The sequence below is a fragment of the Hypanus sabinus genome, chromosome 21 (assembly GCF_030144855.1).
Source record: "Hypanus sabinus isolate sHypSab1 chromosome 21, sHypSab1.hap1, whole genome shotgun sequence".
Taxonomy (NCBI): domain Eukaryota; kingdom Metazoa; phylum Chordata; class Chondrichthyes; order Myliobatiformes; family Dasyatidae; genus Hypanus; species Hypanus sabinus.
In genome coordinates, this window is record NC_082726.1 from 63,513,856 (window position 1) to 63,538,913 (window position 25,058).

The window sequence follows — 25,058 nt, forward strand, 5'->3', positions numbered from 1 at the left end:
GATCTTGGGGGTGGGGTGGAAGCGGAGGGCTAAGCTGGTGCTGCACCTTGCCCAAAGGTGATCTACAAGTCAGCGGAGGGAAGGAGACCCTTACACCTCCTTTGGTAGAGACGTATCTCCACCCCATCACCTGAGAGGGGAGGTAGCTACTATAGAAAGGTGGAGGGAAGGGTGGAACAAGAGCTGGCAGGTGATAAGTAGATCCAGGTGGGGAGGGGCAATAGATAAATTCAGATGAGGAAGAGTGGAAATAGAGTTGGGGAGGTAATATTTTGAGGTAACAAAGGGCTGTAAATGATAGAATCTAACAGGAGAGGAAAGTAGAGTAAAATAAGGGAACAACACATACAAAATGCTCAAGGAACTGGGCAGATCAGGCAGCATCCATTGAGAGGAATAAACAGTCAATGTTTCCAACCAATACCCCTCATTAGGACTGGAAAGGAAGTGGGAAGAAGGCAGAATACGACAGTGGGAGAGGGGAAGTATAGCTAGAAGGTGATTGTGAAGGTTGGGGAGGGGTGATGAAGTGAGAAACCAGGAGCTGATAGGTGGAATAAGTAAAAGGTTGAAGAGAAAAGATCTTAGAGGAGATAAAAGTGGACCAGGGGAGAAAGGAAATGAGGTAAGGCATCAGGAGGATGTGATAGGCAGGTAAGGAAAGAGGAGCCAGAGTGCAGAAGGAAAAAGGAAATGGGAGGGGGGAAAATTACTGGAAGTTAGAGAAATCGATGTTCCTACCATCAGGCTGGAGGCTACCCAGATGGAATTTGAGATGTTGGTCCACCAAATTCAGGGCAGGTAGATGGGTATAGGCAATGACAACAGTAGAGGAACAATACCCAGTGGGTCAGGTGGGGTGGTCAGATAGCAACAGGAGACAGAGTGGACCTACTGGGAGAGTTGGTGTGGTCAGATGGGAACAGTAGAAGGAATGGACCTACTGGGAGAGTTGGTGTGGTCAGATGGGAACAGTAGAGGGATGGTCAGATAGCAACAGTAGAAGGAGGGGAATTACCAGGAGAAATGGGGAGAGCCAATGGAAACAGTAGAGGAAGGAGATCAGTGGGAGAGGGAAATGGGCAACTGGGAACAACAGAGGAAGGGAAACGCAGCAGGAGAGGTGGGGATAAGCAGATGGGAAGAGTAGGTGGAGTGGCCCCAATGGGAGAGAGAGATGAGCTATGGAAACAGTAGAGACGGTACACAGTGGTAGAGATGGAGATAGGCAGATGGGAACTGCAGAGGGAGGGAACCCAGTGGGAGAGGTGGGGAGGGGGAGATGGGAACTAGCAGAGAGGAACCAAATGGGAGAGATGGGAACCATAGAGGGAAGAGCCTCAGTAGGGAGAGGTAGATGGGTCCAGCAGAGCAAGGGGAACCAAGACGTATAATCTTCCAAGTGAAAAATAGAATGACCAAAGGAATTCTACAAAGTTCATGGGCTTTGCATGCAATCCACATCAATGGGCTGAATGATCCAGTCAATCTGAGCACAATGCAGAAAAAATTCCCCTTGGGAAGAACAGCAGAAAATATTATAAATGGTGAGCGTATGAAAAGAGATGGTCTTCAGAGGGGCTTCGGTGTCCCTGACAAATCAGTGGCAAGTAAATGTTCAGCAACTAGAAAGATATGGTTGACCTTTATTGCAAGAAGTTTGAATGCCAGTAGTAAGTAATCTTGAAGACGACAGATTTCAGATGCTGGAATCTGGAACAAAAACAAATACTACACTGGAAGAACTTAGTGGGTCAGACAATAGCTGAGAAGGATGGAGAAGAGGGGGTTGAGAAGGTAAACAAATGGTCAAGAGGTATAGGTGTGTGGGGGAGAGCCCTTGAGGTGGATGTTTGCTCAAAAGTTGTTATTGTATAGTGCTCTGGTGACACTGAATCTTAAACACAGTACAAGTCAGGTTTCCCTACCCAAGTAACTTTATTTTTTATTTAGCAATACAGCATGAAATAGGCCTTTCCAGCCCTTCAAGCAGCATCACCCCCAGCAACCCCCTGATTTAACCCCAAACTAATCACAGGACAATTGGGAGGAAACCTGAGCACCCGGGGAAAACTCACACATTCCAAAGGGAAGATGTACAGACTCTTTACACAGGATGCTGGGGTTAAACTCTGACCTATGACACCCGAGCTGTAATGGCGTTGCGCTAACCACTATGTTACCGTGACGCCCACTCAAGTAGAATCATATGCAGGTACAGATACAACGAAAACTTACTTACAGCATTTCAAAGTTCAAAGGGAATTTATCATCGAAGTACATATACAGTATTTTACCCGGATATTCATTTTCTTGCAGGCATTTACAGGGGAAAATAAATAGAATAGAATTTATGGAAAACTACACATAAACAGACAAAGATTGACAAGCAACCAGTGTGCAAAAGAAGACAAATAAAAAACAAATAGTGAGAACACCGAGTCGTAGAGTCTTTGAAAGTGAATTTGTAGGCCATAGAATCTGTAGTTTCCTGATCTGCAACCATTTTGTGGTTTTACACTGTATTTCTTCAAAACAACAAATTTCATATCATACAAGTCACTGTTAATAACTATGGTTCTGTGTACATGAGTGTGATTGATTACAGATGAGAGTGAAAAACAATTCTATTCTTAATGGCACAGAGAGACCACACAAATACTGGTTTTCAATGCAACACACACAAAATACCAGAGAAACTCAGCAGGTCAGGCAGCATCTATGGAGAGGAATAAATAGTCAATGTTTTGGGTCAAGACACTTCATCAGGACCGGAATGGAAGGTGGGGGTGTCCAGGTAGGCGGGTGGGGGAAAGGGGAGGAAGTGAGAAGCTGGGAGGTGGTAGGTGGAAGAGGTAAAGGGCTGAAGAAGAAGGAATCTGACAGGAAAGGAGAGTAGACCATGAGAGAAAGGGTAGAAGGAGGGGGCCCAGCAAGAGGTGATGGGGTAAGTGAAGAGAAAAGAAGGGTGAGAGGGGAACCGGTTTTCAATGACTTATAATATCCTAAACTTTAAGCACTTATCACGCAGTGGTACCTCACAATTCAGTGGAGAGCATCTTCAATGTGAAGTCAAAGCTTTGTGTCTACAAGGATTGAGAAATGATTACTTCTACCAGTGCCCTTATGGACAGACACATTTGCAACAAGTAGATCAGTGAAAGCATCACATGTACGATATATGGTCCATAGCCTCTTCATCAGGTACCTTCTGTGCCTGATAAAGTAGCCATTGACTTTGTGTTCATGGTCTCCTGCAGCTGTAGCCCATCCACTTCAAGGTTGGACATCTTGAGCACTCAGAGATGCCTGTCACCTTCCTGTCGGTTTGAACCAGTCGGGCCATTCTCCTTTGACCTCTCTCAATAACAAGGTGTTTTCACACACAGAATTGTCACTTACCGGATCTCGTTCTTTTTTGTTTCTCACACCGGTCCCTGGAAACTGTTGTGCATGAAAATCCCAGGAGATCAGCAGTTTCTAAGATACTCAAACCACCCCATCTGGCACCAGCAATCATTCCTCAGACAAAGCCACTTAGATCACATTTTCTTCTGATGTCTAGTGTGAACAACTGAACCTCTAGACCATGTCTGCATGCTTTTATGCATTGTGTTACTGCCACATGATTGGCTGATTAGGTATTTGCATTAACAATTTGGTGTAGAGGTGACCTAATAATGCGGCTACTCACTGTAGAAGCGGGTGGCGAAAGACCTCCATGAACCTGCTCTGCCATTCTAACGAGGTTGCAGATGATTATCTACTCCTACCTTTCAGACTATAACCTGAGATCATAGGTTAAGTGTGAAAGGTGAAATTTTAAGGAGATCACAAGGGAGAATATCTTCACTCAGAAGGTAGTTGGGGTGTGGAACAACCTGCCAGTGGAAGTGATAGGAGTGGGTTTGTTTTCAACACTTAAGATAGCTTGGTTAAGTACAGTACATGGATCGGAGTGTAGCAGAGGGCTATGTGTTGTGGGTCAGTAGGACTAGGCAGAATGATAGCTTGCCATGGACTAGATGGGCCAAAAGGCCTGCTTCAGGGCTGAAGGGCTCTATTACTACACCATTTGCTTTGAATCAGAATCAGGTTTATGATCACTGACATGCAGCATGAAATTTGTGTTGTTTTGTAGCAGCAGTACAGTGTTAGATATAGAAAGTACTGTAAGTTACAGGACGAATAGATCAAAAGCTGAATATTGAGGTAGTGTTTCCGGGTTCATGGTCCGTTCAGAGATCTGAAGGGAGGGAGAAAGAAGCTGTTCCTGAAACATTGAGTGAGGGTCTTCAATATCCAGAAACCGAATCCACAGCTTGACTGCAGTCAATGAATAAACAGCTATCCAAGGCAGAGAAATCCATCACAGAGACAATTTACCAGGTCTGAGTTATAAGGGAAGATTGAATAGGTTAGGACTTTATTACTTGGAAGATAGAGATTGAGAGATTTGATAGTGGTATGTAAAATTATGAGGGATATAGATAGGGTAAATGCAAGCAGGCTTTTTCCACTGAGTTTAGGTGAAACTATAGAGGTCATGGGTTAAGAGTGAAAGGTGAAATGTTTAAGGTGAACATAAGGGAATACTTCTTCACTCAGAGGGTTGAGAGAGTGTGGAACAAGCAGAAGTGATGCATACGAGCTCGATTTCAACGTTTAAGAGATAGGTTTATGGATGGTAGGGTGTGGAGGGCTCTGGTCCCGGTGCAGGTCAATGGGAGATGGCAATTTAAATGGTTCGGCCTGGACTAGGGCCTGTTTCTGTGCTATGACTATTTGAAAATAATGAATGTAATTCAGTAGTGTAGTGGTTAGCGTTACATTATTACAGTGCCAAAGACCAGGATTCAATTCTGCTGCTGTCTGTAAGGAGTTTATACATTCCCATCATTGCTGCGTGGGTTTCTGCCAGGTGCTCCAGTTTCCTGCCACATCTCAAAGACATTCAGGTTAGTGGACTAATTAGTCACATGGGTGTCATTGGGCATCATGGGCTCATTGGCCAGAAGGCCTTGTCACCAGGCTTTATCTCAGATGCAGGGTCAGATTTACTTATCACATGAAAATCAAAGCATACGGTGAAATGTGCCAACACAGCCAGCCTGCAAGTGTTGCCACGTATTGCAGCACCAGTATAGTGTGCTGTAAATAAATAAATCCTTTACTCATGAGGGGATGACACAGAACAGGAAACTACTGAGCAGCTGGCTCAACACCTGCTGAAGTGAAACTATTGAAAGCTATCAATAAAAATATTACAATACTTTTTTTTATATCTTAGAGTTACAGCATGGTAGCAGGCCCTCCCTGCCCAATGTGCCCACTCCAGCCAATTGCACCCGTGTCGCCATTTGCTTTATAAGGTGGGAGAAAACAGGAGCACCTGGAGGAAACCCACATGGTCATGGGGAGAACATACAAACTCCTTACAGACAGTGGAAGGAATTGAACCCTAGTCGTTGGTGATGTAATCACTCAGCTGTTTTACCGTCTAGCCAGCCTCCTTCCCCTCCCTCCATCTTTTTATTCTGGCATCTTCCCCCTTCCTTTCCAGTTCTGAAGAAGAGTCTCGGCCTGAAACATCAAATGTTTGTTCATTCCCGTGGCAACAGAATTGTAGCAAAATTTGCAGGCTGCCCAGCTGATTTTATTTGATGAAAAAGATGCACTACACAGTATGTTTCAAATACAGCTAATCTTTAGATTATGAAATCTAATCTGGTTGGAAAGATTCAGAGTGCTACAACGCTCAGTGTGTCAGGCAGTGTCGATAGAAAATTTAAGATTGAAAGACCCTGAAAGTACTGGGAAACAGAAAGAGCAAGTTAGTGACTGAAGCTAGTTAGAAGCTGTTCTGCTGCAATAAACAAGTATCATGTCCCAAATAAACAAAGCCAGTCAATCAGAACCAGAATCAAGTTTAATATCTCCGGCATATGTTGTGAAATCTGTTAACTTTGTGAAAGCAGTACAATGCAATACATGATAAATATAGGAAAAAACCAAATTACAGCAGGTATTTAAATGTATATTAAATAGTAAAAATAAATAGTGCAAAAACAAAATTTAAAAAGTAGTGAGTTAGTGTTCGTGGGGTCAATGTCCATTCAGAAATTGGATGGCAAAGGGAAAGAAGCTGTTACTGTATTGCTGAGTGGGTGCCTTCAGGCTTCTGTACCTCCTCCCTGATGGTAACAGTGAGAAGAGGGCATGTCCTGGGTGATGAGGGTCCTTAATAATGGACATTGCCTTTTTGAGGGACCGTTCCTCAAATACTATGGAGGCCAGTGCCCATAATGGAGATGACTAAGTTTACAACTCTCTGCAGCTAACTTCAATTCTGTACAGTAGAATCAGCAAACAGCACCCCCCACCCCACTCCCAATACCAAATGGTGATGCAGCCAGTCAGAATGCAGTACATTTGTAAAGTTCTCGAGTTGACAAACTCCTAATGAAATATAGCTGCTGTCTTGCCTTCGTTACAGCTGCTTCAATATGCTGTGTCCAGGTTAGGTCCTCAGAGATATTGACATGCAGGAACTTGAAATTGCTCACTCCACTTCTTTCTTTTTCAATCTTTTTATTAATATCAACATGATAAGATTAATACATAGTTATTGGGATTACAAAATTACAAAATTAAAATGAACATCAAAGGATACACAAGCAATAAGTACACTATAGTTAAGTCTTCCCAAATCATGAATGATACAACTATCATATAAACGAAACAAAAAGAAAAAACTAGATATATCATGTTGAAAAAAACTGAAAAGAGAAAAAGAGAAAAAAATTATTACCCTAAGAAAAACTAATCCAACAAACTAACCACTAACTAATAAAGAAAAAAAAGGAAAAAGGGATAGAAAAAAGGGCTGTTTATAGTATCTATAAGAAGACAAAGAATTATCAGTGTCCCCAACTCCGATCCTCTCAACATACATATAATCAAAACCGGAAAAACAAATAGGATTGGAACAGGGTCAAATTACATCATGTGAAAATATTGAATAAATGGCCTCCAAGTCTTTTCAAATTTAATAGAAGGGTCATATATGACAAAGTTTTTCCAAATTTAGACATAACATAGTTTGAGAAAACCAATGAAATATGGTAGGGTGTTTAATTTCTTTCCAATTCAACAAAATAGATCTTCAAGCCATTAATGTAAGGAATGCAATCATCTGACAAGCAGAAGAAGATAAATGAATTGACTCCATCATTGGTAAACCAAAGATTACAGTAATAGGATGAGGTTGTAAATCAATGTTCAATACCATGGAAATAATATCGAAAATGTCTTTCCAATATTTTTTCAAAAGCGGACATGACCAAAACATATGAGTTAAAGAAGCTATCTCAGAATGACATCTGTCACATATAGGATTTATATGGGAATAAAAACTAACCAATTTATCCTTGGACATAGGAGCCCTGTGCACAACTTTAAACTGTATCAATGAATGTTTAGCACATATAGAGGACAAATTAACTAATTGAAGAATTTTATCCCAATTCTCAATAGGGATAGTAAAGTTAAATTCTCTTTCCCTATCATTTTTAATCTTATAAAAGGCCTCTGAATGTATTTTCATAATTATATTGTAAACATTTGATATTACACCTTTCTGAAAAGGATTTAGTTCGAACAATTTCTCCAAAATACCCAAAAAAACAAGATTTGGAAAGGCAGGAAGTACAGTGTTTAAAAAAATTCCTAATATGTAAATATCTAAAAAAAATGAGATCTAGGCAAATTATATTTATTAGATAATTGTTCAAAAGACATAAAACAATTATCCAAAAATAAATCAGAATATCGTAGTATATACCTTTAGTCTTCCAAGCTGAATAAACTTGGTCCATAATAGAGGGATGAAAAAAGAAATTGGATACAATAGGAATTGCTAAAACAAATTGATACAACCCAAAAAATTTCCGAAATTGAAACCATATGCGTAAAGTGTGTTTAACTATCAGTTTGTCAATTCGTTTATGCAATTTAGAAAGAGCAAAGGGAAGAGAAGTCCCTAAAATAGAACCCAATGAAAATCCTTGTACAGATTTAGTTTCCAGATTTACCCAATGAGGGCTAGGAGATAAATCCAAATCCCTTAGCCAACAATTCAAATATCGAATATTAATTGCCCAATAATAAAATCTAAAATTAAGGAATACCAATCCACCTTCCTTCTTTGACTTCTGTAAATATTTTTTACCTAATCTAGGATTTTCATTCTGCCATATATATGAGGAAATTTTTGAATCAGCATTGTCAAAAAAGGATTTCGGAATAAAAATTGGTACTGCTTGAAATATATATAAGAACTTGGGTAAAATAATCATCTTAATAGCATTAATATGACCTATCAAAGATAAACACAATGGTGACCATTTAGTAAACAAACATTTAATCTGATCAAATAAGGGTAAAAAATTAACCTTGAATAACTCCTTCTGATCTTTTGTAATTTTAATCCCTAAGTATATTAAAAGTCATTAACTAATTTGAAAGGTAAATTTCCATAAATTGGAACCTGTCTATTTAAGGGGAACAATTCACTCTTATTAAGATTCAATTTATACCCAGAAAAATTACTAAGCAGCCAATAATGATATAACTGCAGGAATGGATTTCTCAGGATCAGAAATGTATAATAACAAATCATCTGCGTATAATGATAACTTATGTATATCCATCCCACGAGTAATGCCAAAAATGTTAGGTGATTCTCTAATAGCAATTGCCAAAGGTTCCAGAGCAATATCAAATAATAATGGACTAAGAGGACAGCCTTGCCTGGTACCCCGAAATAAAGGGAGATCTTTGATTGTTGGTAAAAACCGAGGCTACTGGAGTATGATATATCAATTTAATCCAAGATATAAATGTCAGAGTAAAGTTAAACTTCTCAAGCACAGTAAATAAATATGGCCATTCAACTCTATCAAATGCTTTCTCCACATCTAATGAAATGACACATTCTGTGGTGCTGTGTGAAGGAGTATAAACAATATTCTTCTTTTTTCTTTTGATTTTTTTATGCATTTTCTACAACACTACAAAAAAAAAACCCAAGAACAAAATGGGAAATTAATACAGTGCAAGATAAACATACAATGGTAATATAATACAGAATATAATAATTGAAAAAGCACCCAAATTGAAGTCGTGTAAAGTTAGTATCCAACCCACCCTGCAAGAAAAAAAAACTCCAGACCAACCAGAGCAAAATGTAGAAATATAAATCAGAACATTCAAACCGCCAAAACTGTAAATACATTTAAAAACAGAAGATAATAATGCCTACTACCAAAAAAAAGCTGAAAGCAAGGGACTGAAAAAGAAACTTAGTCAAAAGGCAAGTTATGAAAATACTCAATAAAAGGTCCCCAGACCTTATGAAATTTTATTTCCAAATTAAGAATTGAGTAATGAATTACTGAAAGTAATGAAACTTAATTTACATAGAGTGAACTTTTTCCAATTAATAAAGAAGCACAAGTATTAGTATTTCGTGACCTCCCCTTTAAAGTAGTTGATAATCAATTTACCTATCTTGGTATTATAGTTACAAGGAATTTTAAGGATATTTTTTAGGAAAATTTTGCCACTTTTGTACTCTACAAAACAGAGTTTGTCACAATGGTCACCTTTATCTATGTCCTTGGTAGGTTGTGTTAATGTTATTAAAATGTATGTTCTCCCTAAATTTTTATACTTATTTCAATCTATTCCAGTTTTTATTTCTAAAACCTTTTTTGATTCCTTAGACTCGATTATTTTGTCCTATCTGTGGAAGGGTAAGCATTCCAGAATTAACAAGACTTACCTTCAAAAATCTAAAAAAAGAGGGCGGCATGGCCTTACCTAGTTTTTGTCTATACTTCTGGGCAGCTAACATTCGTTGTCTTATCTTCTGGTCTTTTTTCCATAGCCAGTCTGACTGCCCTTAAATGGGTAGCAATGGGGCTGAATTCCACTAAGGATCTATCTATCTCTGCACTTCTTGGATCTGCACTCCCTAGTAGTTTGCCTAGACTAATTGTTAATCCTCTTGTTAGACATACTCTGCGAATATGGGCCCAGTTTAGGAAATTTTATGGTTTCTATGGTTTTTCTCTTTCTAGTCCTATTTTACATAATCATCTTTTTCTACCTTCTATGTATGATTCAACATTTTATGATTGGTATAGAAAGGGCATTAGGTATTTTGAAGATCTTTTCATTGATAATTGCTTCGCATCTTTTCAACAGTTCTCTGCTGTTTAATCTACCTAATGCCCATTTCTTTAGATATCTCCAAATTAGACACTTCATCAGCCCTTTATTACCCAACTTCCCTGAGATGCCCAAGAAAAATGCTATGCACTTGTTTCTTTCTATTAATCCATTGTGTAAAAGTTTAGTATCTTTTATTCATGATAAATTAGTATCCTTACGGTGCACTCCTTTGGATAAAATCAGAATGGCTTGGGAGCATGACTTAAATATCCTTTTATCTGATGAGGTTTGGGACTCGATTCTCAAGTCGGTTAACTCAACTTCTCTTTGTGCTCGCCACTGTCTTTTACAATTTAAGATTGTTCATAGGGCTTGTAGTGTTCTCGCTCGGGTGTAACGGAACGCCGAACTAAACACCGAGATAAACCGTAGTCAATGAAAACAGGGTCGCAGTAAGATTAACCATTTACTGTTCACTCTTCCTCATTAACATATGGTGAAAACTGTTGATAAGACAATACAAGATTTGTACAGCATTTGTTTCCTTCTTGATATTACACTTACATCGTAAATACTTGGAAGAGTAAAACTACAACAACTACATTACATTAAAGTGCAGCATTCAGTCAGAATCTACCTACGCCATTGACTGCTTTAAATACACTTCAACACAAACTATCCGCAACTCTTTAACTAACGAAAACATAAACCTTATCGACTGTCGTTACTTTTAACAGGATCGGTGTTAACATTTTAATTCAACATATCGATTATCTCATGACTTACAGCGTTGCCTCATTATGTTCCTAGTGTGTAGAAAGACAACTTTTCTTGCGCTGGACTCGCACATGTGTGGCCCCCACCTTCCCATTTCTCCAAACCGGTATTTTCCCACAGGACACGGCGAAACCGGATGTGACGTCATCACATGCCGCGATATATCACAGACAACAAATTTACTTTAAACAACCCTAACTTTAACTAAAATGCTAACAAACGAATTACTAAGCAAAAATATTATAAACTAAATAACTGCCATAAAGGCAACACACTCCCCACTTGACCTTCGTAAGGTCACAATGAACAGAATACAAAACTTCAGTCTCTAATCGGTCCTTAGGTAGAAGTAGAATGACTTCTGTAACAGGCCTTTGGTAAATTTTCACATCACCTTGGTCGGTAATTTTCAACTCAACCTTCCTGACATGTCCATCCCTGCTAGGGAATGTAGCAGTGATTTTGGCCATTGGCCAGCAGTTGCGGGCGATTTGTTTGTCCCTGAGCAGGACTAAATCTCCAACTTGAAGATTCCTGCAGGGTTCTGTCCACTTTTGTCTGTGTTGCAACAAAGGTAGATATTCCTGTCTCCAACGAGACCTGAACCAATTTGCCAGAGCCTGGACCTGTCTCCATTGCTTTGTGTACAGATCCTTATCGGAGAAGTCCCCTGGTGGAGGGAGAGCTCCTGCCTTCTGCATAAGGAGCATTGATGGCGAGAGTATGAAGGGGTTTTCTGGGTCGGAAGACACGGGTAGAAGTGGTCGTGCATTTATAATGGCTGTGACCTCTGCCATTAGTGTGCACAGTACCTCATGGGTCAATCGGGTGCGTTGCTGCATCTCAGGTTTCCTTTTCAGGGTTTTTTGCAAGGGAGTGAACCGCTTGACTGCCTGCTCTTTGTTGTTTGGCAAGCACTGGCATGGTTCTCTGAAAGGCAGAGGGGCGACCCCATTATTTGCTTCATCTCTGAAGACCTTGGTGTTATTTGTTTTTAAGAAAATGGCATCTTGAGCTGATTGAGCAAGTTTATTATCATGCTCACTTTGAGCGAAGACTGACTGACCCAATGTCTCGTCAGTTACTTTACGTTTGTTAAAGCCTTGTCGTGCTTCCTTAATACACGTGACACTTGTGCGGGGTTGAAAAATTGAATGGTGGCCACTCTCTAGCACATTGGTCTTGAGTGTGCTAACCATTGGTTTGTGTACATTGCCAGGGCACACCTCTCCTTTCACCACCCAGCCCAAATCCAGGCGTTGCGCAAAGGGGGCGTCATGTGGTCCATTGACCTGCTGCCTAACCTTGTGCACCCGAAGAACAACTCTTCCTAATAGCAAGAGTATTTCTGCTTTTGGATACAGTTCTGGGATGTGTTTGGCGATGTGGTGGAGATGTGGCTGGTGTAGCACCGCACTTGGCGTCGGGATCTCAGTGCGGTTATTCAAAATCTCATTGCACTCTAAGAATGGAGGGAGACAGATGACGACTTTACCATCCAGGGACTCGAGCTGGAAGCCTTCTGCCTTCCTTCCATAAGTTTCCACGTTGCCTGAGCAAGTTCTAAGGTAGTATGGGAACTGCTCACTCTCAATGTTGAACAATTTAAAGAACTCTGGACTGACTAGTGAGCGATTGCTCTGATCATCCAGAATTACATAGGCTTTGATGGCCTTGTCTTTGGCTCCCTTAGGGTACACCTTAGTGAGGCAGATCTTTGAACAAGAACGGCTTGACTGAGCTTGACCGCAAACTTCTGTACAGCTCGAGCTGACAACTGTTGTCCTGGAGTGAGCCTCTCCCTCCCCGCCGTCCTGTTGTGGGGGTGAAGGAGCATTGTCGGTTTGCGGTAATGGGCTGGGATGCATGGCCCCATCGTGATTAGTGCTATCACATTCTGGACACTTCACGGCGATCGTACACTCTCCAGCAAAGTGAGAGGTCGAGGAACAGCATTTAAAACATATTCTTTTCTCCTTGAGAAGGGCCATCCTCTCTTCAAGGGGTTTTTCCCTAAACGTTCTGCATTTTCTGAGGGGTGGGGTTTGTTATGCAATGGACAATTCTTGCTAGGGTCGGGGTTAGTTGTAAAGGCTTCAGTCTTAAGCACTGAGACAGGTTTATTAATGTTGAAACTATTCGAAGTGGATTTATCTGGCTTGGTGTAAATTGTACTGCTTCCTTGACCCATGAAGCTAGGGTCGTTTCGCTTCTTCGCCTCCCTGCACACAAACCTAGTGAAATACTCAAAGGGAGGAAATCGACCATTGTGGTCTTCTTTGTACTCTGAGGCAACAGACACCCACCTGTCCTGCAGCCCAAATGGAAGTCTGTCCACGATTTGTCTAATCCCGGATGGAGTATCTAGGTATACTAGACCAGTTGAGTAGCCATCTTCTTTAGCGCCTTGAATCTCCATGAGTAAATCTCCAAGCTCCCTTAACTTAATGTGGTCCTTGGCTGACAACTTAGGAAAATTTTCCAGACGTCGGTATAGTGCCGCTTCAATAATTTCGGGGGCCGCATAACCCTCCCGAAGTCTCTCCCATGCTTTGCTTAAGGCTAGCTCGGGTTTGTTGATGTACACTGAACGTATGCATCTCACCTGTTTGCATGATTCTTTTCCCAGCCATTTCGCCATAAGATCCAACTCTTGGGTTGCTTTGAGCTGGATTCCGTCGATAGCGTTGGTGAATATGGAGTACCATGCACAGTTATTTTCAGGTTTATCGTCGAACTGGTAGAGTCCTGAAGTGACGAGATCTCGTCATGCTAAATAATGTGCCATGGGTTCAATTGCAAGTGGCATGCGGGCTGGGGAATTATGTCGGCCGGTATATGACCGAGGGCATACCTCTGTTATGGACTTTGCTGTTCTGAATTCAGCCTTTGCCTCTCTTCTCCCCAAATCTGGTAAGTTTAGTGTCGAGAAGTACTTGTCAGGAGCCCTTTCATTCTTGACTTCATCGCGGAGTTGCAAGGGTAAATTGTCTTCCTTGGATGGATGTGATGCAATCGGGCCTCTCTGAGGCTCCTCATGACATGGGGCGTTATCATATAAGTATGGAGAGGAAGAACAAATTTTCCAGTCTATTTGAGATTGGACATAGTCGCTTGTGCGTTCCAATCTGATCTTTTCTGAAGTAGATTTTACGTCAACCAGATCGTGCATTTCTTCTATGAACTCTGCTTCCACCCTGGCAGCTTCTTCTTCTCGTTCCAGCATTAGCACTTCTAACTCTGCCGCTATCCTTGCCCTTTCCAACTGGTTTTCGGCTTCTCTGGCAGCTGCTTCCATTTCCAATTTTGCTTCTCATTTGGCGTAGTGCACTCGCACCTTGGCAGATTCTGCTTTAGCTCTTGTGTGGGCGGCCTTACTTGATGATGCCCTACTGACCCTGTCACTGGATGGCAATGACTTGATATTGGATCGAGATGTCATTGTAGCAATTGAAACACCTGATAATGCGGCTTTTTCACGGTAGTGTTCTCGCTCGGGTGTAACGGAACGCCGAACTAAACACCGAGATAAACCGTAGTCAATGAAAACAGGGTCGCAGTAAGATTAACCATTTACTGTTCACTCTTCCTCATTAACGTATGGTGAAAACTGTTGATAACACAATACAAGATTTGTACAGCATTTGTTTCCTTCTTGATATTACACTTACATCGTAAATACTTGCAAAAGTAAAACTACAACAACTACATTACATTAAAGTGCAGCATTCAGTCAGAATCTACCTACGCCGTTGACTGCTTTAAATACACTTCAACACAAACTATCTTTAGCTAACAGAAACATAAACCTTATTGACTGTCGTTACTTTTAACAGGATCGGCGTTAACATTTTAATTCAACATATCGTTTATCTCATGACTTACAGCGTTGCCTCACTATGTTCCTAGTGTGTAGAAAGACAACTTTTCTTGCGCTGGACTCGCACATATGTGGCCCCCACCTTCCCGTTTCTCCAAACCGGATTTTCCCACAAGACGCTGCGAAACCGGATGTGACGTCATCACATGCCGCGATATATCACAGGCAACGAATTTACTTTAAACAATCCTAACTTTAACTAAAATGCTAACAAACAAATTACTAAGTGAAAATATTATAAACTAAATAACTGCCATAAAGGCAACACAGGGCTCATATGTCCAAATCTAAATTATCTCGATTTTATCCTAATATTAGTCCTCTTTGTGATAAATGCAGAAGTGGCAAGGCTTCTCTTATTCATATGTACTGGACCTGTCCTAGTCTAGAGAAATTTTGGAGGGATGTTTTCTTAACTTTATCCTGTATTCTGAATTGCCACTTAGAACCTAACACTTTAATTGCTCTTTTTGGTTTCTTGGCTGAGACAGATATACGTTTGAGTTTGACTAAACGTCGAATATTATCTTTTGCTTCTCTCCTGGCTAGACGTCTAATTCTTCTTAGATGGAGAGATGTTGCCCCACCCACACATGCTCAATGGCTTTATGATATTATGTCCCGTTTAGATCTTAAACAATATTCAATAATCTCCTAATATTGAAAAAAGAATAGCTATTTTTAATAAAACCAGTTTGATCCTCCGAGATAATTTGAGGTAATATCTTCTCCAGCCTGGTCACCAATAACTTGGAAAAGATCTTGGAATCTACATTCAATAGAGATATTGGTCTATAGAATGCACAGTCAGTAGGGTCTTTATCTTTTTTCAATATTAAAGAAATGGAAGCTCTATAAAAAGATTGTGGTAGTTTACCTAGTCTAATTGCTTCTTCAAAAACCCTGCATAACCAAGGAGAAAGAGTAGAGGAAAAAAACTTTAAAAATTCCACTGTATACCCATCCGGACCTGGTGCTTTTCCGGAACTCATGGAGGAAATAACACCTTTAATTTCTGCATCTGTAATAGGAGTTTCTAATATTAAAAGTTCTTCTGAGGATAATTTTGGAAAATTCAATTTCCCTAAAAAATCATGCATAGTATTATGATCATGAGGAAATTCAGAATAATACAGGGAGGTATAAAAATCTTAAAAAGATTTGCTTATCTCATCCTGATTAACTGTCAGTTCACCATTCTGTTGACGAATCTTAATAATTTGACGTTTAACCGAAGCATTCTTCAATTGGTTAGCTAACAGTTTACCCGATTTATCACTATGTATATAAAAATCACTTCTAGTTTTCATTAATTGATTTTCAATCGAAGATGTAAGTAATAAACTGTGTTCCATTTGAAGATCAACTCTTTGTTTGTAAAGCTCCTTACTAGGAGCAATCGAATATTTCTTGTCAATCTCTTTAATCTTATCAACCAATGAAAGAGTTTCCTTCTTAGTACGTTTTCTCAAACCAACAGAAAAGGAGATAATCTGTCCACGTATATATGCTTTAAAAGTGTCCCAAAGTGTTCCACAGGAGATTTCATTCATGGAGTTGGTTGAAAAGAAAAAATCAATCTGTTCCTTTATAAATTTAATGAAATCCAGATCTTGTAGTAAGGTAGAATTAAATCGCCATTGCTTAGGGCTAGGAGCTGTGTCCATTAATTTAATAGAAAGTTTCATTGGAGCATGATCAGAGATGGCTATAACATCATAATAACAACCAATTAGAGATAGAATAAAATGAGAGTCAATGAAAAAGTAGTCAATTCTCAAGTAAGAATGATAGACATGTGAGAAAAATGAAAACTCTTTGTCCTTAGGATGTAGAAATCTCCAAATATCAAAAACTCCAGTATCAGTCAAAAAAGAATTGATATAAGTAGCCGACTTATTTGGTAAAGTTTGAATAGGTATAGATCTATCCAGCAAAGGATTTAATCAACAATTGAAGTCACCACCCATTATTAACATATATTCATTTAGATTAGGTAGAGAAGTAAATAAAGACTTAAAGAAATCAGGATAATCCTCATTTCAAGCACAAACATTAACCATAGCAACCTTCTTATTAAAAAGTAATCCAGTAATTAACAAAAATCTACCATTCGGGTCTGAAATAATATCGTGTTGAACAAATGTAATAGAGGATTCAATAAAAATTGAAGCTCCTTTTACTTTGGCATTTGAATTGGAATGGTACTGTTGACCCCTTCAAAACCCAAAAAAACATTGATTGTCCTCTTTCCTCACATGAGTTTCTCGTGCAAAAATAATATGCGCTTTCAGTCATTGGAATACTTTAAAAATCTTTTTCCATTTAATCAGATGGTTTAAGCCATTAGTATTCCAAGAGACAAAATTAATGGCCTGAGCCATATTTCTAAAATCAACCCTTTGGTATATAAAGAGTTAACCAAAGTCTGAACTCATGAACCCGGAAGAGGAACAAAAATAAGTGGAGGACCCAGAAATGACGACACAGCGGACATTTTAGTAGTTTGAAATCAGCCCAAATGAAAAAACTAGAAAAACTAATTAAAAGGCCAATAGAATTAGAAAGGAACCCCCCACCCACCAACCACAAAACAGAGATCCTCCTGAGCCTAAAGGAGGCCAGGAAAAAAAAGCGTGACACCACATCTACCCCCACGTCTCCAGAAGGCGACTCCAAATATATAAAGGAGAAAAAAAATCCACCCAAAATCCTAAAAAGTAATTAACACTATGCTAAAACAGACTTCTTAATATAATTGCCAGTAAAAAGAAAACAAAAAGAGTATGATAACTTATAAATTGGTAACTTATAAATTGGGTTAAAACATAAACAAATAAAAGTTAGGATGTGATAAGAAAGGCATTACAGGAAGAAGAAGAAGACAAAAAAAATGACAAAATCAAAAAAAAGCAAGAAGTATTTTAGAAAAGAAACCGCCATCTTAGTCACACAAAAAATGAAAAAAAGATATATATCAAAACATTAAAAAAAATTCACCTTCAAAGGATTAATAATAAAGACCAAAAAATAAAATACAATGGTTAAAGTAAGTAAATTAAAAAGATTAGTACGTCAATAAAGAAAAGCTTTAATAGGAATATAAAATGTAAAATAAACCTACACCATTAACCAGAAACAAAATCTGGTTTTGGAAACAAAAATTATCTTGTAACAATCAAAACCATACATTCATTAGAAACAAGAATCCGAAGCAGTAGGATAATTTTCATCCAGAAAGCTTCGAGCATCAGATGTGGAGAGAAAAACACGTCGTGGTGCATTCAAAGGCGAGATTCTAAGTTCTGCAGGATATAAAAGCATTGGTTTTAGGTTTTTCTCGTAACATTCAGACATCAAATGTTTAAAAGCGAGACACGCCTTCATCACTTCTGGGCTAGAATCCTCTACAAGCTGGAATTGGAATTCTCGCAATTTAACCATCCCTAAACAACGGGCCAAACGAATAAGGTGCTCTTTAACATGCACATAATGAAATCGAACTCCTTCCACTTCTGATTCCAACATGAGGATTGGTTCACACTCCCTCATCTTACCCTTTCTGAAGTCCACAATCAGCTCTTTGGTCTTACTGATGTTAGTGCAAGGTTGTTGCTGTGACACTACTCAACTCATTGATTAATCTCACTCCCATACGCCCTCTTGTCACCATTTGAAATTCTGCCAACAATAGTTGTATCGTCAGCAAATTTATAGATTATAGATTGCTTTTGAGCTGTGCCTAGCCACACAGTCATGGGTGTAGACAGAGTAGAGCGGAGGGCTAACCACACATTCTTGATTGTTCAGCGAGGTGGAAATGTTTATAATGTTTTATTTTATTATATTGACATACAGCATGAATAGGCCATTCTGGCCCTTCGAGCCAATTGAATGCTAGCCTAATTATGGAACAATTTACAATGACCAATTAACCTACTAAATTGTATGTCCTTGGATTGTAGGAGGAAACCAGAGCACCCGGAGGAAACACACACAGTCACAGGGAGAGTATGCAAACTCCTTACTGGCAGCAGCGGGAATTGAACTTGTGTTGCCTGTACTGTAAAGCATTGTGCTAATGACTACACGACCATGCAACTACGATCCACACAGATTGTAATCTTCCAGTCACAAAATCAAGGATCCATTTGTAGAGAGAGGCACAGAGGCCCAGATTCTGGAGCTTTTCAATCAGAATTGTAGGAATGATGGTGTTAAATGCTGAGTAATAGTCAACAAACAGTATGCTGACGTTAGTATTTGTCTTGTCCAGGTGATCCAAAGCCACTGTTTTAAAAATCCCAGCTATTTTCTCATTGAGTTTTTGTTATTTAAGAGTTGTCCCAAATAAGCAGCTGCCCTGATTAACTGAAGACCCAATTAACCGGAATCCACGGTCTGGCATTGATCAGATCATAAATGAAGAACAATACTTACTGAGAAAGTAAGGAGGCATGGGATCCAAGGGGACATTGCTTTGTGGATCCAGAACTGACTTGCCACAGAAGGCAAAGAGTGGTTGTAGACGGGTCATATTCTGCATGGAGGCCAGTGACCAGTGGCGTGCCTTAGGGATCTGTTCTGGGACCCTTACACTTCATGATTTTTATAAATGACCTGGATGAGGGAGTGGAGGGATGGGTCAGTAAGTTTGCTAATGACACAAAGGTTCGGGATGTTGAAGATAGTGTGGAGGGCTATCAGAGGTTACAGCAGGACATTGATAGGATGCAAAACTGGGCTGAGAAGTGGCAGATGGAGTTCAACACAGATAAACGTAAGGTGGTTCAATTTGGTAGGTCAAATATGATGGCAGAATATAGTATTAATGGTAAGACTCTTGGCAGTGTGGAGGATCAGAGGGATCTTGGGTCCGAGTGCATAAGATGCTCAAAGCAGCTGCACAGGTTGACTCTGTGGTTAAGAAGGCATATCGTGTATTGGCCTTCATCAATCATGGAATTGAATTTAGGAGCCGAGAGGTAATGTTGTGGCTATATAGGACCCTGGTCAGACCCCACTTGGAGTACTGTGCTCAGTTCTGGTCGCCTCACTACAGGAAACCATAGTGAGAGTGCAAAGGAGATTTACAAGGATGTTGCTTGGATTGGAGAACATGCCTTATGAGAATAGGTTGAGTGAACTCGGCCTTTTCTCCCTGGAGTGACAGAGGATGAGTGGTGACCTGATAGAAGTGTATAAGATGATGAGAGGCATTGATTGTGTGGATAGTCAGAGGCTTTTTCCCAGGGCTGAAATGGCTGCCACAAGAGGGCACAGGTTTAAGGTGCTTGGGAGTAGGTACAGAGGAGATTTCAGGGGTAATTTTTTTACGCAGAGAATGGCGAGTGCGTGGAATGGGCTGCCGGCAATGGTGGTGGAGGCGAATACGATAGGGTCTTTTAAGAGACTTTTGGATAGATACATGGAGCTTAGAAAAGTAGAGGGCTGTGGGTAACCCTAGTAAATTCTAAGGTAGGGACATGTTCAGCACCACTTTGTGGGCTGAAGGGCCTGTATTGTGCTGTAGGTTTTCTATGTTTCTAATACTCTCTGCTGCACACTTACAGAAGTTTATAAAAATTTTAGATGTCAAGTCGAATCTTCCCAAACTTCTAGGAAAGTAGAGGTGCTGCTGTGTTTTCTTCATAATGGCATTTACATGCTGGGCCGAAGACAGATCCTCTGCCTCTGAAATGATAACACTAAGGAATTTAAAGTTGCTGACCCTTTCCTCCTCTATTCCACTGATGATGATTGGCTCATGGACTTCTGGTTTCCCTTTCCTGTAGTAAGTAATCAGCTCCTTGGTCTTGTTGATATTGGGTAAGAGTTTTTATTATGGAAGCGTTCAGCCAATTTTTCAATCTCCCTTCTATATACTGATTCGTCACCACCTTTGATTCGACCCACAACAGTGGTGTTGTCAGAATAGAGCAGGGGGCAAGCACGTAACTTTTTGGTGCACTTGTGGTGATGGAGATTATGGAGGAGATGTTGTCAATCTGAACTGAATGGGATCCACAAGTGAGGAAATTGAAGATCAAATTGCACAAGGTGGTTTTGAGGCCAAGGTCCTGAAGCTTATTGATTAGCTTTAAGGTGATGATAGCATTGAATGATGAAGTGTAATCAATAAAGAGCATCTTGATTAACTAATGGCTCAGTTAATGGGAATCTATTGTACAGGGCATTGATCAAATCATATCTGAAGTACAGAGTAACAATATTAATCTTCTTACCTCAGAGCTGGTTTACTAGGCTTGCACCAGGAATGGATAGGTTGTCCCAGGAGTAATTATTGGACAGTCTGAGCCTGTTGTTGGTGCTTTGTAGACCAAGAGGGAATTCAACTGAGGTATATAAGGTCCTAAGGCTTCTGAGCAAGGTAAATGTTGAATGAGAATTGAATGAAAGTTGAATGTGAATCAGAATGTTTGCAACTGTGTGAGAATCTAGTACGAGGAGTCATTGATCAAAATAACTTTTCCTCAAGGTAATAAGAGCAGAATCTTCACAAATGTTCAAGGGATGGCTAGACAGTCTGGTAAGGATCAAGGAGAGAGAAATTATTAAGTGTGGCTGTGAATTAAGTATTAAGTACCTCCCTCTGCAATTGGATCCTTGACTTCCTAACCAGAAGACCACAGTCTGTGCGGATTGGTGATATCTTCCTCACTGACAATCAACACAGGGTGTGTGCTTGGCCCACTGCTTTACTCTCTGTAAACACTTGACTGTGTGGCTAGGCATAGCTCAAATACCATCTATAAATTTGCTGACGATACAACCATTGTTGGTAGAATCTCAGGTGGCGATGAGAGGGTGTACAGGAGTGAGATATGCCAACTAGTGGAGTGGTGTCACAGCAACAACCTGGCACTCAATGTCAGTAAGATGAAAGAGCCGATTGTGGACTTCAGGAAGGGTGAGACGAAGAAACACATACCAATCCTCATAGAGGGATCAGAAGTGGAGAGAGTGAGCAGCTTCAAGTTCCTGGGTGTCAAAATCTCTGAGGATCTAACATATTGATGTAGTGATAAAGAAGGCAAGACAGCAGCTATACTTCATCAGGAGTTTGAAGAGATTTGGCATGTCAGCAAATACATTCAAGAAGGCAACACCAAACCATTTCTGTGGAAAACTTTGCCAAGAACAATCATGGTTATGGAAAGACCATGATCGCCCACGTCATATGACTCAAAACATAACGAACAAATAAACATATCATCAGAGTGGGTTTGTTTCCCATGTTCCACTGTCCCAGTCTGACAGCTATATTCTGGGATAGGGTGCCTCAATTTGTGTATTGACAGTCTTCGGTCAGGGACGCCAAAGAACTGAACCCCAGCTAAAGAGTCTTTGACTCTTTGTTTCTTCACAGTGGTGTTCAAGGTGGAAACTCTTGAATCAGAATCAGGTTAATTATCACTGTGCTATGTCGTGAAATTTGTTGTTTTTTGGCAACAGTTCAGTGCATAAAAATTACCATAGATTACAATAAGAATATATCTATCTATCTATCTATTTATTTATTTATTCATTTATACACAACAAAAAAAAATGCAAAAAGAGAGCAAAATGATTAAGGATTCTCACCATCCAGGACTTGCCCCCTTTTCATTTCATCAGGTAGTGTTCATGGGTTCATTGTCCATTCAGAAATCTGCTGGCACAGGGGCAAAAGCTGTTCCTAAATCATTGAGTGTGTGTCTTCAGGCTCCTGTACCTCCTCCCTGATGGCAGAGGGGGAGAAGCTGTTCCTGAATCGCTGAGTGTGTGTCTTCAGGCTCCTGTACCTCCTCCCTGATGGCAGAGGGGAAGGAGCTGTTCCTGAATCGCTGAGTGTGTGTCTTCAGGCTCCTGTACCTCCTCCCTGATGGCAGAGGGGAAGGAGCTGTTCCTGAATCGCTGAGTGTGTGTCTTCAGGCTCCTGTACCTCCTCCCTGATGGCAGAGGGGGAGAAGCTGTTCCTGAATCGCTGAGTGTGTGTCTTCAGGCTCCTGTATCGCCTCTCTGATGGTAGCAATGAGAAGGGGGCACGTCCTGGGTGGTGAGAGTCTGTAATGATGGATGCTGCCTTCTTGAGGCATAATCTTGGAATGTGCTGATCCCGTAAATAAGAGCGGCAGGAGGTGGTAATAATCTGGAGTTTGCACGTGATCTGATGCATTGAGTTTTATTGGCTTCCCAAACTCCTCGGGCTATTCCCTCCATCACCAGTGTTGGGGCAGTTTCCCAGTAGGATAGGCAGACTCGGAGCAACACAAGAAATGCTGGAGGAACTCAACAGGTCAGGCAGCCTCTATAGAGGGGAATATACAGTCAATGTTTCAGGTCAGGAACCCATCACCTGCCAGCTATATACTCGTTGCCCTCCCCACACTTACTTATTCTGGCTACATTCCCCTGAGGGGGGTACTTCTTCACCTAAAGAGTGGTGAGAGTGTGGAACGAGCTGCCAGCAGAAGTGGTGGAAGCGGGTTCAATTGCAACAGTCAAGTGAAATTTACATAGGTACCTGGATAGGAGGGGTACGGACTTCTAACGGAACCTGGATAGGAGGGGTACGGACTTCTAACCGAACCTGGATAGGAGGGGTACGGACTTCTAACCGAACCTGGATAGGAGGGGTACGGACTTCTAACCGAACCTGGATAGGAGGGGAATGGACTTCTAACGGAACCTGGATAGGAGGGGTACGGACTTCTAACCGAACCTGGATAGGAGGGGTACGGACTTCTAACGGTACCTGGATAGGAGGGGTATGGACTTCTAACCGAACCTGGATAGGAGGGGTACGGACTTCTAACGGAACCTGGATAGGAGGGGTACGGACTTCTAACGGAACCTGGATAGGAGGGGTACGGACTTCTAACGGAACCTGGATAGGAGGGGTACGGACTTCTAACGGAACCTGGATAGGAGGGGTACGGACTTCTAACGGTACCTGGATAGGAGGGGTACGAACTTCTAACGGTACCTGGATAGGAGGGGAATGGACTTCTAACCGAACCTGGATAGGAGGGGTACGGACTTCTAACCGAACCAGGATAGGAGGGGTACGGACTTCTAACCGAACCTGGATAGGAGGGGTATGGACTTCTAACCGAACCAGGATAGGAGGGGTACAGACTTCTAACCGAACCTGGATAGGAGGGGAATGGACTTCTAACCGAACCTGGATAGGAGGGGTACGGACTTCTAACCGAACCTGGATAGGAGGGGTACGGACTTCTAACCGAACCTGGATAGGAGGGGTATGGACTTCTAACCGAACCTGGATAGGAGGGGTATGGACTTCTAACTGAACATGGATAGGAGGGGAATGGACTTCTAACCGAACATGGATAGGAGGGGAATGGACTTCTAACCGAACATGGAGAGGAGGGGTATGGACTTCTAACGGTACCTGGATAGGAGGGGTATGGACTTCTAACCGAACATGGATAGGAGGGGAATGGACTTCTAACCGAACATGGATAGGAGGGGTATGGACTTCTAACGGAACCTGGATAGGAGGGGAATGGACTTCTAACCGAACCTGGATAGGAGGGGTACGGACTTCTAACCGAACCAGGATAGGAGGGGTATGGACTTCTAACGGAACCTGGATAGGAGGGGTATGGACTTCTAACGGAACCTGGATAGGAGGGGTATGGACTTCTAACGGAACCTGGATAGGAGGGGTACGGACTTCTAACCGAACATGGATAGGAGGGGAATGGACTTCTAATGGAACCTGGATAGGAGGGGTACGGACTTCTAACCGAACATGGATAGGAGGGGTACGGACTTCTAACCGAACATGGATAGGAGGGGAATGGACTTCTAACGGAACCTGGATAGGAGGGGTATGGACTTCTAACCGAACATGGATAGGAGGGGTACGGACTTCTAACCGAACATGGATAGGAGGGGTACGGACTTCTAACGGAACCAGGATAGGAGGGGAATGGACTTCTAACGGAACCTGGATAGGAGGGGTACGGACTTCTAACTGAACCTGGATAGGAGGGGAATGGACTTCTAACAGAACCTGGATAGGAGGGGTACGGACTTCTAACGGAACCTGGATAGGAGGGGTATGAACTTCTAACCGAACATGGATAGGGGGGGTACGGACTTCTAACCGAACCTGGATAGGAGGGGTACGGAC

At 41.1% G+C, this 25,058-nt stretch overlaps 1 protein-coding gene across 3 annotated transcripts in view; it reads right to left on the bottom strand.

Annotated features, from left to right (window-relative positions):
• Positions 1 to 6,599: 6,599 nt before the first annotated feature.
• LOC132379125 (uncharacterized) overlaps positions 6,600 to 25,058 on the bottom strand; it is a 35,597-nt gene continuing 17,138 nt past the window's right edge. The window contains exons 3-4 of one of the 3 annotated variants that reach the window (XM_059946735.1): positions 22,499 to 23,204; positions 6,600 to 14,623 (exon numbers count right to left, since the gene is read on the bottom strand). In XM_059946735.1, coding sequence (XP_059802718.1) covers positions 11,241 to 13,004 — 1,764 coding nt within the window. In that variant the 5' untranslated portion in view covers positions 13,005 to 14,623; positions 22,499 to 23,204 and the 3' untranslated portion in view covers positions 6,600 to 11,240. Of the gene's footprint in view, positions 14,624 to 16,409; positions 18,199 to 22,498; positions 23,205 to 25,058 lie in introns of those variants that run through there. The other 2 variants (XR_009507304.1, XM_059946736.1) reach the window with 2 other exon arrangements.